Source organism: Vicia villosa, linkage group LG7 (assembly GCF_029867415.1).
Source record: "Vicia villosa cultivar HV-30 ecotype Madison, WI linkage group LG7, Vvil1.0, whole genome shotgun sequence".
NCBI classification, from domain to species: Eukaryota; Viridiplantae; Streptophyta; class Magnoliopsida; order Fabales; family Fabaceae; genus Vicia; species Vicia villosa.
The window spans coordinates 20682354-20695109 of record NC_081186.1 but is presented as its reverse complement, the minus strand read 5'-3'; the positions used below and the strand labels follow the sequence as shown (position 1 = coordinate 20695109).

General features: G+C 34.5%; 1 protein-coding gene across 2 annotated transcripts; it reads right to left on the bottom strand.

Moving 5' to 3' along the window:
• Window positions 1-1578: 1578 nt before the first annotated feature.
• Window positions 1579-11442, bottom strand: LOC131620367 (transcription factor TCP4-like). 2 transcript variants are annotated; one of them, XR_009289094.1, is made up of 3 exons: window positions 9147-11442; window positions 8598-9048; window positions 1579-1865 (listed from the first exon to the last, which is right to left on the bottom strand). XR_009289094.1 is itself a non-coding variant. In XM_058891421.1 (2 exons), the coding sequence occupies exon 1, from the start codon at window positions 10423-10425 to the stop codon at window positions 9181-9183; it is 1245 nt and encodes a 414-aa protein (XP_058747404.1). In that variant the 5' UTR covers window positions 10426-11442; the 3' UTR covers window positions 8202-9048; window positions 9147-9180. The 2 variants fall into 2 exon arrangements, 1 of the variants encoding a protein (XP_058747404.1); XM_058891421.1 differs by lacking the exon at window positions 1579-1865 and having other exon boundaries at window positions 8202-9048.
• Window positions 11443-12756: the final 1314 nt, after the last annotated feature.

Below are 12756 nucleotides of genomic sequence, written 5' to 3'. Positions count from 1 at the left end.
CAAGACGGTGATTTAGTTCTGATACTTAGTTCCCGGTATTCTCCAGAGATAGTTCAGAGATAATCAAGACAGTGATTTAGTTCTGATACTTAATTCCGGGTATTCTACATGATAGTTCAGAGATGATCAAGACAGATATTTAATTCTGACACTTAGTTTTGGATGTTCTCCAGAGATAGTTCAGAGATGTTCAACATACGTATTTAGTTCTGATACTTAATTTTGGATATTTTCCAGATATTGTTTAGAGATAATCAAGACAGACATTTAATTCTGACACTTAGTTTTGGATGTTCTCCAGAGATAGTTCAGAGATGATCAACATACGTATTTAGTTCTGATACTTAATTTTGGATATTTTCCAGAGATAGTTTAGAGATAATCAAGACAGAGATTTAATTTTGACACTTAGTTTTGGATGTTCTCCAGAGATAGTTCAGAGCTGATCAACATACGTATTTAGTTCTGATACTTAATTTTGGATATTTTCAAGATATAGTTCAGAGATAATCAAGACAGAGATTTAATTCTGACACTTAGTTTTGGATGTTCTCCAGAGATAGTTCAGAGATGATCAACATACGTATTTAGTTCTGATACTTAATTTTGGATATTTTCCAGAGATAGTTCAGAGATAATCAAGACAGAGATTTAATTATGACACTTAGTTTTGGATGTTCTCCAGAGATATTTCAGATATGATCAACATACGTATTTAGTTCTGATACTTAATTTTGGATATTTTCCAGAGATAGTTCAAAGATAATCAAGACAAAGATTTAATTCTGACACTTAGTTTTGGATGTTCTCCAGAGGTAGTTCAGAGATGATCAACATACGTATTTAGTTCTGATACTTAATTTTGGATATTTTCCAGAGATAGTTCAGAGATAATCAAGATACATAGATTTAATTCTGACACGTAGTTCCGGATATTTTCCAGACATAGTTCAGAGATAATCAAGATACAGAGATTTAGTTCTGACACTTAGTTCTGGTTATCATCCAGAGATATTTCAGAGATGATCAAGATATAGATTTAGTTCTGATACTTAGTTTCGGATATCCTGCAGAGATAGTTCAGAAATGATCAAGAAACGAGGCAGATATAATCAAAGATTCATTCTGACTCTTCACAATACAATTACTGGGTATGGTTCGATACAGATTCATCCTGGTATATGTCTTCATATATAGCCTAATGTACGACTCATTCTGATACTCACATCATCAACAAAATATCACCCATCAGATATAATCAAGACATAGATTCATTGTGATAAACTCTTCTTCTAATATAGCCTGATGGACGGCTCATTCTAATACCCTTCCACATATACATGGCCTAGTGTATGGCTCATCCTGACATTCTTCAATATATCCATCAAATACAATCATATGATTCATTCTGAAAAGCATCCGCTTCAGACATATTCTGAAAAGGTATATGTAACACCCCGAATCTACCCCGCAATTTAAATAACAATCAGAGTAATTAAGGATACGAAAACATGCATATTCAGAGTGTCATATTTTATCAACATAAGAAAACACAACATAATGCATCAAAGATCATATAATGGATACGTAACAATAGTCATGGGGAATCCAAAGTTTCATCACAACTATGCAAAACATTGCATAATGTAGCAGCAGAACACATAAATCATAACATCTCAACATAAAGAGAACTTGCCAACATGGCATCCATGAAATATCATGTCATCATACGAGTTAATATCAAAATCCAACAAATACAAGGTAACATAAAGCGACACAAATGGCGAAACCCCCCAGGTGCTACGTATCAGAGCATAAGACACACCGACGCGAACAATAAGCTAACGTCTACTCGTCATCAGTACCTGCAAGTTACCACCAAAGAGGTAACATACAACAGAAGGGGTGAGATATCATTCACGATAGAGAAACGTATGATAATACTTATACCGGAAAATTAAGAATCATACACATTCACCACTTCTCAACATATGCATTTTTACAACAATCATATATATTATGAACTATCAAGGCTATATAATATTCAAGCAACATAGCATTCAAACATCATTCACATCATATAACAAATGAAACATGTTCATCATTGCATAATACCAAAATATGACTCAATATGTAACTCGACATAAGCCACATGCATGTGGTACCATTTGGAGTAAAACTCCCACTTTGTTTTTGCCATTAGGGCCACTTTGCATTTGCCATTTTCAGGCCATCGTCACATTTGCCATTAAGGCCACTTCACATTTATGCAATGGATGAGAATCAATAATGCAACATCCATATTCACGTCATTCATCACATAACAACTAAACATCATCAATTCAATGTTGTGATTTAACGACAACCACAATATCATTACTGTTCATAGCAATGAATCACTTCGCAATCACGTCACTTGTCATTTCAAATTACAATAATATCACTTCACATCACATAAAGCCATCAAGGAAGAAATGCAATTTTCAAAACATTGTCAAGGGCTATTCATTTATATATATCATCATATAGGAATTAATTTCAGCTTCACATAGGTTTAAACGACATATAAAACGGATCTACGAATCAAAAGTTACACATATTTGAGTTTTCCCAATTCTGCCTACCGTTCGCGCCGCCACCCTAAAATCTCATTCCAGACCAAATCCATCACATATTAGTGATACCTAGCATGTTACTACTCATGGGCAATCATTATAATATCATTCAACACAACAATTCACAAAAACCCAATTGATTTCACTCAAAACCTAACATTTATCAAGAAAATGATTCAATACATATAACCCCTAAATCCTGCCATAAATTATCATTATACATCCCTTTAGAATGAAAGAACCCCACCCATACCTTGGTTGGATTGAAGGAACCTCTAAATCTTCAATGGGTTCTTCTAACTTCTCCTCTTCCTCCTTTCTCTTCTCCCTTTCTCTTATTTCCCAAATAACCTCTAATTCTCATAAAACCCTATTTTTGTTAAACCCTTACTATTTTATTATTACCAATGGACTCTAATTAACACCCCACTCTTACTAACACCAACTTAGGCCCAAATGCCAATTGTTTTACTAACTTAAGTTACTTACTAACAACATTAGCATAAAAAGTCAATTAATCACGTAATCACTTAATTCACATATAACCACACAAATAATGCAAAAATTTACCAATCACACAATTCAATAAATAAAGCGATTAAAAACGGGGCATTACAGTATCTACTTTGGATGGCATCTTTAAGCCCATCTCCGACAACATTCTGTTAACATCTGGATGACATCTTTAAGTCCATCTCCGACAACATTCTGTTAACATCTAGATGGAATCTTTAAGTCCATCCCCAGCAACACTACTTCCTGCACCGGCGAGTGCAAATTTTAGGGCACTTAAGTGTTCAATCCTCTTCCACCTTCAGATCACGATAGGCAAACATGCCAATCTACCTCTTCAAGTTTAAGAAGATTGAACAGGGGCAGCTGTTGTACCCCAAAATTTGCCCTCATATATCTACGAATGCCACTTTATTACGAATAAAAGTAATGGCACGTTTGGTAAGAGTGTAAGGTTTGTAGGTCCCGGGTTCAAATCTCACGTCTGACATTTTCTCTTTATTTGTTACTAACTTTATTTCTGGTTTAAATAATTTTCAAAAAAAATCACAAAATTATATTTTTCTATTATTTTTAATTAATTTTCGTATTTAATTAATTATGTATTTTAAAAATTTTTTTTACTTTTTCCATTTTTAATTATAGAAATTATCAAAAAAATCATAAAAAAAAAAGTAGATTTGAAAATTTTCTTTCCCTTTTTTTAGGTAGAAATACTTATTTCTAGAAAAGAATCATTGTAATTAGTTAAAATAATTTTGAGTCTTAAATTGAATAATATTTTATTTTTTAGGCCTTAATTATTTTGATTGATTAAATGATTTTATTCTATTTTTAATTGACCTAGTTTGATGTGTATTACCAACACTTTCTACACTATTAGGGACTAACAATCAACCCTATTTCTAACCCTTCTCCACCTCCCTCACGAAAACCTACACATACAAAACCCCAATTTACAAATCTAATATTTTTCCATAGTTTTTATGTTACCACTGTACATATTCACGCATCTCTTTAACAATCCTAACCTAGCCTCTCACTCTCACTCTCACGTACACTAACATCCAACAATTAACCCTTTCACGTACAAAAATTATTACCAAGCTCTTACCAACCCTTACTTTACACCTTTCTCACTAATTTTCACGGCAACAATTTCTAATCCTTTTTCTAGAAACTAACAATTCTATCACTGTTCTTTGTAACTAACATTCTGAAGTACACATACACACTTTACCATTAACACATTTGTTTTCTTATCAATAATCTTGTAGTGTAAATCCAAACAATTTCATCATGTTACTACCTTCAACGATTACGTCATAACCCACCAAATTTTTAACCTGTGAAATTTTCAATAACACATCCGCCACCTCTAACATAAACCTATCCCCTTCAATTTCTGAAACCAATCACTCACGATTCTAACTTCACTATTAACGACGACAACAACAACAAATCAATTAGTGTTCTTTTGTAGGAAGAGAGAAGTAATAGAACAATCATCATCTTCTTGTTTATTGTTGTTTGCTATTCTTGTTTTTGCAGAAAAAAGAGAAAGACGAATCCGATCGGAAAGCCGCAACACCGGATCCGTGGTGCTCCGTCCACAACAATTTCCACCATCCATTTACTTTCAAATCTTCAACGCTTCAACCGATACACCAAATCGCAGCAGATCTGAATCTTCACTCACAGCCGCTCATCTTGTCGGCGAATCCTCCGTTCACCGCAAACGCCGCACCTCCACCATTCGCACCACCAACAAACCGGTTCCGATGAAGCCCCTTCAGATTTGACCACGTGCAGCCCCAAACACGTGCCGCTGTTGAAGACCGTTAACCACCGTTTCGACCAACCATCACTACCACGCAACAATTGACGCGCCGCTCAGACCACGCAGCTCCAATCTCTACCCACCAAACACGCACACCGGCCATACCTTCGCCCTCTGCTATCGCGCGGAGGCCGCCTAACAATACGCTAGCTGTTTCAACCGACTGTGATCGGTTCCAAAGGTTAGATCCATACTCTACTGCACTATTTTCTGAATTTATTGAATCATTGTCTGGTTTAGTTGAATAAGGAATTGAGAGAGAACATGGAATTAGCAAAGAAGAAGAAGGGATTGTCTGTGTCTTTTCTCGTAAACAAGTAGTGATAGTGGCTATTACCTATTTAATTGTTCAATTTCCATCGCCACTTGTCATTATCCTACTGGACCGAATTAAGTTGAAAACTCAAAAGGTATGGCTCTAATTTTATTTTTTTCCTCTTTCTGATTGTTGCTACAAAAGGGGGCGGATCCGCACGTGAGTTTCTTTGTTTTTTTTTTGAATTATTAATTATTTTGTTTTTTATTTGATTTAGGGTTTATTTTGTTAAGTTAGTCATTGGGCTCGTGTTTATTTGATATTGCACCGCTCATTCAGACTATATACCCTCTCTGGCCCAATAACTTAGTTTGTTTTATCTTGTTTTCTATATGTTATCATCATATTTACAAAACGAAACATGATAAGTAGTTTTTTAATAAATTAGGACCTAATTTTAGGTTAAATAATTAGTTATTAACTAGATAATTTAGGTTTGTAACTAATTTAATTAGGTTTAGCTTTAATCCATAAACCATAGAAAACCCTAAAAATGTATGTTAGGTAGGTGTTGCCCATTAACTATTGTCTAGGTTTTTTTTAGGTTTCTAATTAATTAGGTTTAAACTAATAATTAATTAGATAATTTAGGTTTACCTTCTTAAAGTTTTTTACCATAAACCTTTTCATTATTATCCTCCGCATCTTAATTTCTCGTTCGTCTAATTTTAGTATATTTTTGTATCTGCTATGGGTTTGTAATAATTAGATCATTTTATTTTCCGCAAAATTTCTATTATTGTAACTGCCCCAAAGCCATATAATAGTTGTAGGTTTTATTTAGTTTTCGCGTCTCGTTTCTTTTACTATTATGTAACTGCCTCAAAGCCTTGTAATAACATAGGACTTTATCTTTCTACTTTTACTTTCTACTGATATAACTGTTAAATGTATGGCTAATAGGATTGTATGGCAAGACTAAAAACAACCTAGAATAACCCTAATTTTTAGGATTAAATTAATCAATCACTTTCTGTTCACACACTCACCTTTAGGGTAATCCTCTCTTATGCTGCCTTTCGAATAATAGTCAAGTCCCTCGAGCGTAGGGATGCCTAAGCCCGTTGCCGTCATTTCAAAAATCATCATAAAGATCATAGTCCCTTCGATGTTGCCTACGATATAAATGATCTTGTCCCTCGATTAAATGACGATAGTCCATTCGAATGCTAAAGTATCCTTACTTGTTGCCTTTATGACTATACGATGACCCTCGATGTCCCTTACATCCAATGAAAGGAATTTCCGCTAACTAATGGTGTGGATAGTCTCTTTCCCTCAACGAAAGACTTAACGAACAAAAAAGACTTTAAAATTAGGGTAGGTAGTTCTTAATTGCTTGCTCAATTCAAACACATTCAAAATGCTTTTCACACCTCCTTTTCAAAACTATTTTCAAATACTACACTTTGTATACATCCGTACGAAGATCATTACAAAGTTAAAGCTCTTTCCAAAAATGTATTTCTAAACACACACTACATTTTTCAAACATTTCAAACAAACAAAGTTAGCTAAACAATTAAGAACTCACGGATAACCATGGATACAAAGGGTCCTTACACCTTCCCTTTGTATAAACTATCCTCCGAACTCAAAATATTTAAAAAGTCTTTCCTGTTCTTTTTGCCTTTCCAAAAAATTGGATAAAATAAAAGTCGGTGACAATTCTTGTTATCCGCAACATTTCAAAAAATTAATTCTCCCACCATATTACAACCGTGATTGGCTTTCATACTATATTTTTGATAAAATGGAGGTGACACGATCCAAGAGACCTTAACACCACATATTCATCCAATACCTTAAAACAATGACATATAGATTACCCCTCTTATAAACCAACATTTCTTTCCTTTCTAATCAATGTAAAACTTTAGCACTCTTCATACTTGAAACTTAGTACTTCTAAAGACATTTTAAGTTTTCATAAGCATGACTCTTCACCACTAAAGATTCACCACTAATGATGCAAAGAACCTATTATGCAACTTTAGCACTTCTCTAGCTATATGAATATTACCATTGAATGATTTCAGGCTAAAAAGTTGTACCATATTGCATGTATATTGATATATTCAGTCATTAAATATTTGCAATACCTGAGAGTTGTGGTATGATATTTTTAAGAGTAATTAATAATCGAATTAAGATTTACGGCACGCAATTAATCTTATTTATTAACCGACCCTAGAGCCACCCCTATCGACCAAAGAATAATTGCCACGATCTGAATAAAGGGCAAGGGCTTTTCCACTTCATTATTACTGTTATCTCCTTAAAGAGCATTCCTCTCAATAGGACATTTCAAAAGGTTTTTATGAGGCTATACTACAAGGTAGGGAGGGACCACAAACAGGTGTACAAGCATCAAACTTTGGTGGCCTCCATGAGTGTGTAAGTGTGTGTACTCTTTTCATAATTGAGTATCGTTGTGCTCAATTCTCATCCATCCCCATCCATTTCCTGCCTCCCCCATATAAGATTTCGAAAAGAAATTTAAAAAATAAATAATCAATTTAATTTTTATTTAAAAAATATTAGATTTATTGAACAATTAATGTATCTGATAATCAGATATATCAATTATTCAATAAATCAATAAATGAATTTTATTCAATTAATCAATAAATGAATTTTGCTTATAATATGGGAGTATGTTTAACCAAAGTGAAAGTTGTGATCTATCCAATATAAGTGATTGAAAACAAACAAAAAGAACTTATGATTAGTTCCAAAAGGAAAGAAAGGTGTAGATAAAAACTATGTATCAACCTTTCTATTGGAAGATAAAACCATCCCTTGAACTAAGTATTTGTAGGTAAGTGAGTGTTAACCTTTATCATTCCTAATAATAAACCTTTTGAGTCACTATCATATAGCTTACTAAACTATAAGAAGAAAAAACCAAAAATATGACATGTGAATTGTGATGGGCAAAGGAGCAAACAAACCGAAATGAATCTAGGACACTGCCCTTATACTAAGGTCGGAATCAACTTTCATACAATATATACAAACTGTTTCTTTCGTCCACAGTTACTATTGTTGATGGACAATGACTTGTCAGTCAAATGCTACCAAAATTTCAGGCACGAAAGAGATTGATATTGATTCAGATATAGATTTTACTACTAATTGTCCTTCCATCACAAGGAAGCTGAAAACTAATTGGACTAGAAAGCAGTTAAAAATAAGACCTATCCTTATTTGAAACAGAGACAGCATTAATCATATACCAACATACAAGCCACAATCATACACAAGTTTGGATATGCAAAGTTTATAATGTCGGGTTATTTGGGTTTAATACCTTTTTGTGACAAGGAGAAAATGCTTCATTCTGCATCTTGGGTTTGCACCAAGTTGGAAATAAACAACAACTTTTTGAGCACACTAGCTCAATTATTTTAATCTGCATGTTTTTTTCCAGATTACTAGTCGAAACTAGAAATGGAATAAGTACAAATTTAGAACATACAACACAACTACTACAAATTGTAATCCAACAACAAAGATGAAACAAGAGAAACACACATAGTCTTGGTCAAAGCTTGAAGAATAAATATAAAATACATAACATAACCGGGGGATTGAATTTGAAAACAGGACTGAATCATTCAAACCAGATTTTCTTCGTACCCACACGGTTTTTATAAGCCATTGAATTGTAGTAGAAACATCTGAAAATCCAAACCCAAGTTATTCTGGAAGGACGCCAACCAAATCTTTCTAGAAAATCATCTTCAAAACAACCTGTGAACCTGAACACAGACAAAAATATATTAAAAAATAAATTGCAAGTGAGAACATAACAGATAGAACTCAATTGGAATTTCAAGAAGTGGTACTAAAATAGAACCTGAAAGTTTAGATTTTTTTAGTTAATGTTTCAATCAATGGCGAGAATCAGAGGAAGCAGAGGACGGTTTATCAGATACGCCGTCGTGTTCCTCGCCACCTTGAATTCGTGTTGGTATACGAAAGCCGGAGAATCCACCACCTGAGGCAGAAGCCTGATGGATCATCGGCGAAAGATAGTGATGGTGGTGATCGGTCATATTCGCCGTCGCCACCATGGATGGATCTATCCAAGCACGAACTGAAGGATTGTTACTGGACTGAAGGGGTCCCCTCTGAGAAAAAAGCTGGCCAAAACCGCCGAAAGCCGGCGCAGGTGTGCTGAACACAAATCCAGCGCCATGGCCACTGTTACCACCATCTGCAGCATTAACATTAGCATTAGCATTCCAAGCCATCATTCTATGCAATCTGCTATGGTCATGTTCCTCTTGATGCTGCTGCTGCTCAGACCACATGTTGTTGGTTCCACCACCGTCGAAACCGAGTGAGGAGTTTCCGGCGTAAAGTACTTGGTGATTGTGGTGGTGGTCATTGTGGTTTTGAGTTTGATGGTGAAGCATAATAGGATCTTGAAAAGATTGCAAAGAGAGGCGCAGATCTTGCTGAGTGGTTGCGGCCGTTCGGGAGAGCAAATCCGGCGGTTGTGGGTAGCTGTGAAACGACGTCGTGGGCGTTTCAACTGGAAAAAAGGATTTAATAGTATCCGCAATGTCAGTATCCAATGAGCCATGAAGAAAACCATGCTTCCCGCTACTGTTGTTATAATCTATCTCTAATGGCTGGGAAGAAAATTGTTCCTGCGGTATTCTTCGCTCTAATGCCGCTGAGCGGTGGTGACTGGTGGAGGCGGTTACTGGACTGTTGTCCACCGGGGACTGCCGGCGGTACAACTCGTTAGTTTGCTGCTGCTGTTGTGGCGTTGAGGAGCAGGTTGCGGTGGGGTTCCATGCCGGAAGTTGAGCGAGTTCGTCGATGGCGGACTTTGCTTTTTTGATAAGCCAATCGACTGCTTTACTAGGCCGGTCGTAGCCCAAGCGGTCCTGCACGTCGTAGAATTGGATCGCGGTGTGTGCGGAGAGTCGTACACGGCGGTCACGGGGACCTTTCGCGGTGCAGACTTTGCTATGACGGTCTTTTCGGCCTGTTGAGCGGACAATGTGACCTCCTTCCACCTCCACGATTTCTCCACCTCCACCGGTTCTCTTTGAAGAGGTTCCTGCTGTTTTTGTTTTTGTTGTCGGGGTTGCTGTTTCTGCTGATTGTGTTGCTTCTCCCATCTTTCTTGCATATTCGATGGAAGAGGAAAAGGATGATGTTGTTGCTGCTGCTGGGGGTGGTTGATTTGGGTGTAGCGGTGGAAGAAAAAATGAACGTTTTTTCGGCGGTTGAGTTGGTTCTGGTTCTGGTTCTGGCTCTGGTTCTAAATCTAGATGATGTTGGAAATACGGGTGATGAAAAGGAAAGGTTGGGTCTTGGTATTGATAGTGTTTGTGAGAAGAGTTTGGTTCATCATCTTCTTCTTGTTCATCTGGAATATGGTGGTGAGGGTGTTGTTGGTTGTGTTGATGATTGTGATAAAGAGGATGGTGATTTGTTCTGGGAGGATCCAGACTCAGACCCTTATTGTGTTTATCTTCTTCCAGCTTTTAACACAACACTACTATACTAATGGTTTTTTGATACTGCCACCACTCTGAAACCCAAAAAACCAAGAATCAATGCTTCCCATTTCCATCACCATCACTACCAAAAACCCAAGAATGAATGCTTTGTTTATGAGCCTAACCCATTTCTCTCTCTAAAACTGCACCAATTTTTGCCTTTTTTTGCAAGTGGAAGAGTTTGTTTGTTGTGCACTAGTAATAATGATAATAATAATAATGTTGCATTAATAAATGAAAGAAAGTAGTGGGTTAATATCCAGTGGAAGAGGTGTCCTGTTGTGAAAAATCCAGCAAATTTTCCATATCTCAACACACAGGAAGACAAGAGAAGGAAAGAAGAGAGAGAGATAAGAGTAAATAAAGAGTGTATAGTATAGGGAAGAGGAATTGATTCTGACCCTATAAGAAAGAGGGTTTTGATGATGATGGCAGTGACAATGGGTGGCAGTGTTTGGTCAGAATGGACGTTTTATTTCATCACTGCACCTCTGCTGCTCTTCTTTGTACTATCCAATATCCATTCATTCATTCATTCAACTTTCACCAATTTACTTAACATTATTAATGGTAAAATTGCTGGCTGGTTAAAACTTATAACTGTTGGTTTTTTATTATTTCAAAAAGGAGTGTGTAAGGATGCCTTTGTTGGAGATAGATCCTTTCTATGCATGCCACACCTTTTGAAAGGGACAACATCACACCTTTTTTTTTCTCTCTCTCTTTTTCTTTACTTTTATTTTTCTCATTTAAACGAAACTACACGGTAACATCAATAGCTGAATTTACTTCTTCCTCGAAACTACTTAACTTCTTCTATCTGGTTTGTGAAATTACTGTATGTATATGTATATGTATATACGTCATCTTCAAGGCTTCCTTTTCTGAAAGTAACACTGTCTGCCTAAGTTTTTGCATACGGTTTTCATGTTCTTCCTAAAGTCAAATTGTTTCCTTTTTTCGTTAGAGTAAATAAGCCAGGCGTCTCCCCATTGAATAAAAAAATAAGTTCAAATATGCTACTATTAACATGCTAAGTATATCTTTGATTCAAAGTTTGAAGCTTCTAAAATTGATTTTACATGTTTAATTTTTATTAGTAGAGTTAAATTTTTATAAAATTGATTTTAATTTCAAAATAAAATTTGTTATTTATAAATTCTAACGTGATTTTTATATCAAAATTATTATTCTCCTAACTTTTATCTAAATGTATTATACAAACCTAAATTATTACACATTTAATTTATTTTTATTCAAAAAATTATTTTTACAAAATTAATTTTTATCTATGGTAAAATCAAATACACGCTAAAAAGTTTTTCACCTTATAAGTAACTCTTCCTTAATTATAATATAGGGTTTGTTTGTTTTAACTTTAAAAAAATAGATTTTTTTCTTTGTATTTTCAAAAATAGATTTTATAAATTGTTTTTTAAAATATTATAAATTTTATATATTTGTTTTTTCTAAATTGAAATACTAATTTTGACATCCTATAACATAAATATATATTATTGAAGATCAAAATATAGTTAAAATCGCAATTTTAAAAAAAAATTATATTTCAAAAATGGTTTTTATGAAAATTTATATGAAACACCTTCAAAATTAAGTGATTTTTTGAAATTTAGATATCTGAAAAAAGTTTCAATAAAATGATGTAACATCTAAAATAATATTTTGAGAAATAACTATTCAAACCAAATTTTCATTTGAAGTTTTAATAAAAAAATTCTTTGTATTTTTTTTACACAAAATTATGTTACACTATAAAAATCATTTTAAAATAAAAAACAAAACAAACGGACCGAGAGAGCGCATCAAAATCAAAATAATGATTTTATTGTAATTAAAATTTGTACTAAATATAGTGTTTCTTGACTTAAACATATCTTATATTTAGAATTAGAGGAAGTGTGCCAAAAGCCTTATTATGAAAGGCAT

What these genes read in the sequence shown, in the direction of transcription:
- LOC131620367 (XM_058891421.1), bottom strand. Translation starts at nt 10,425, where the DNA reads ATGGGAGAAGCAACACAATCAGCAGAAACAGCAACCCCGACAACAAAA.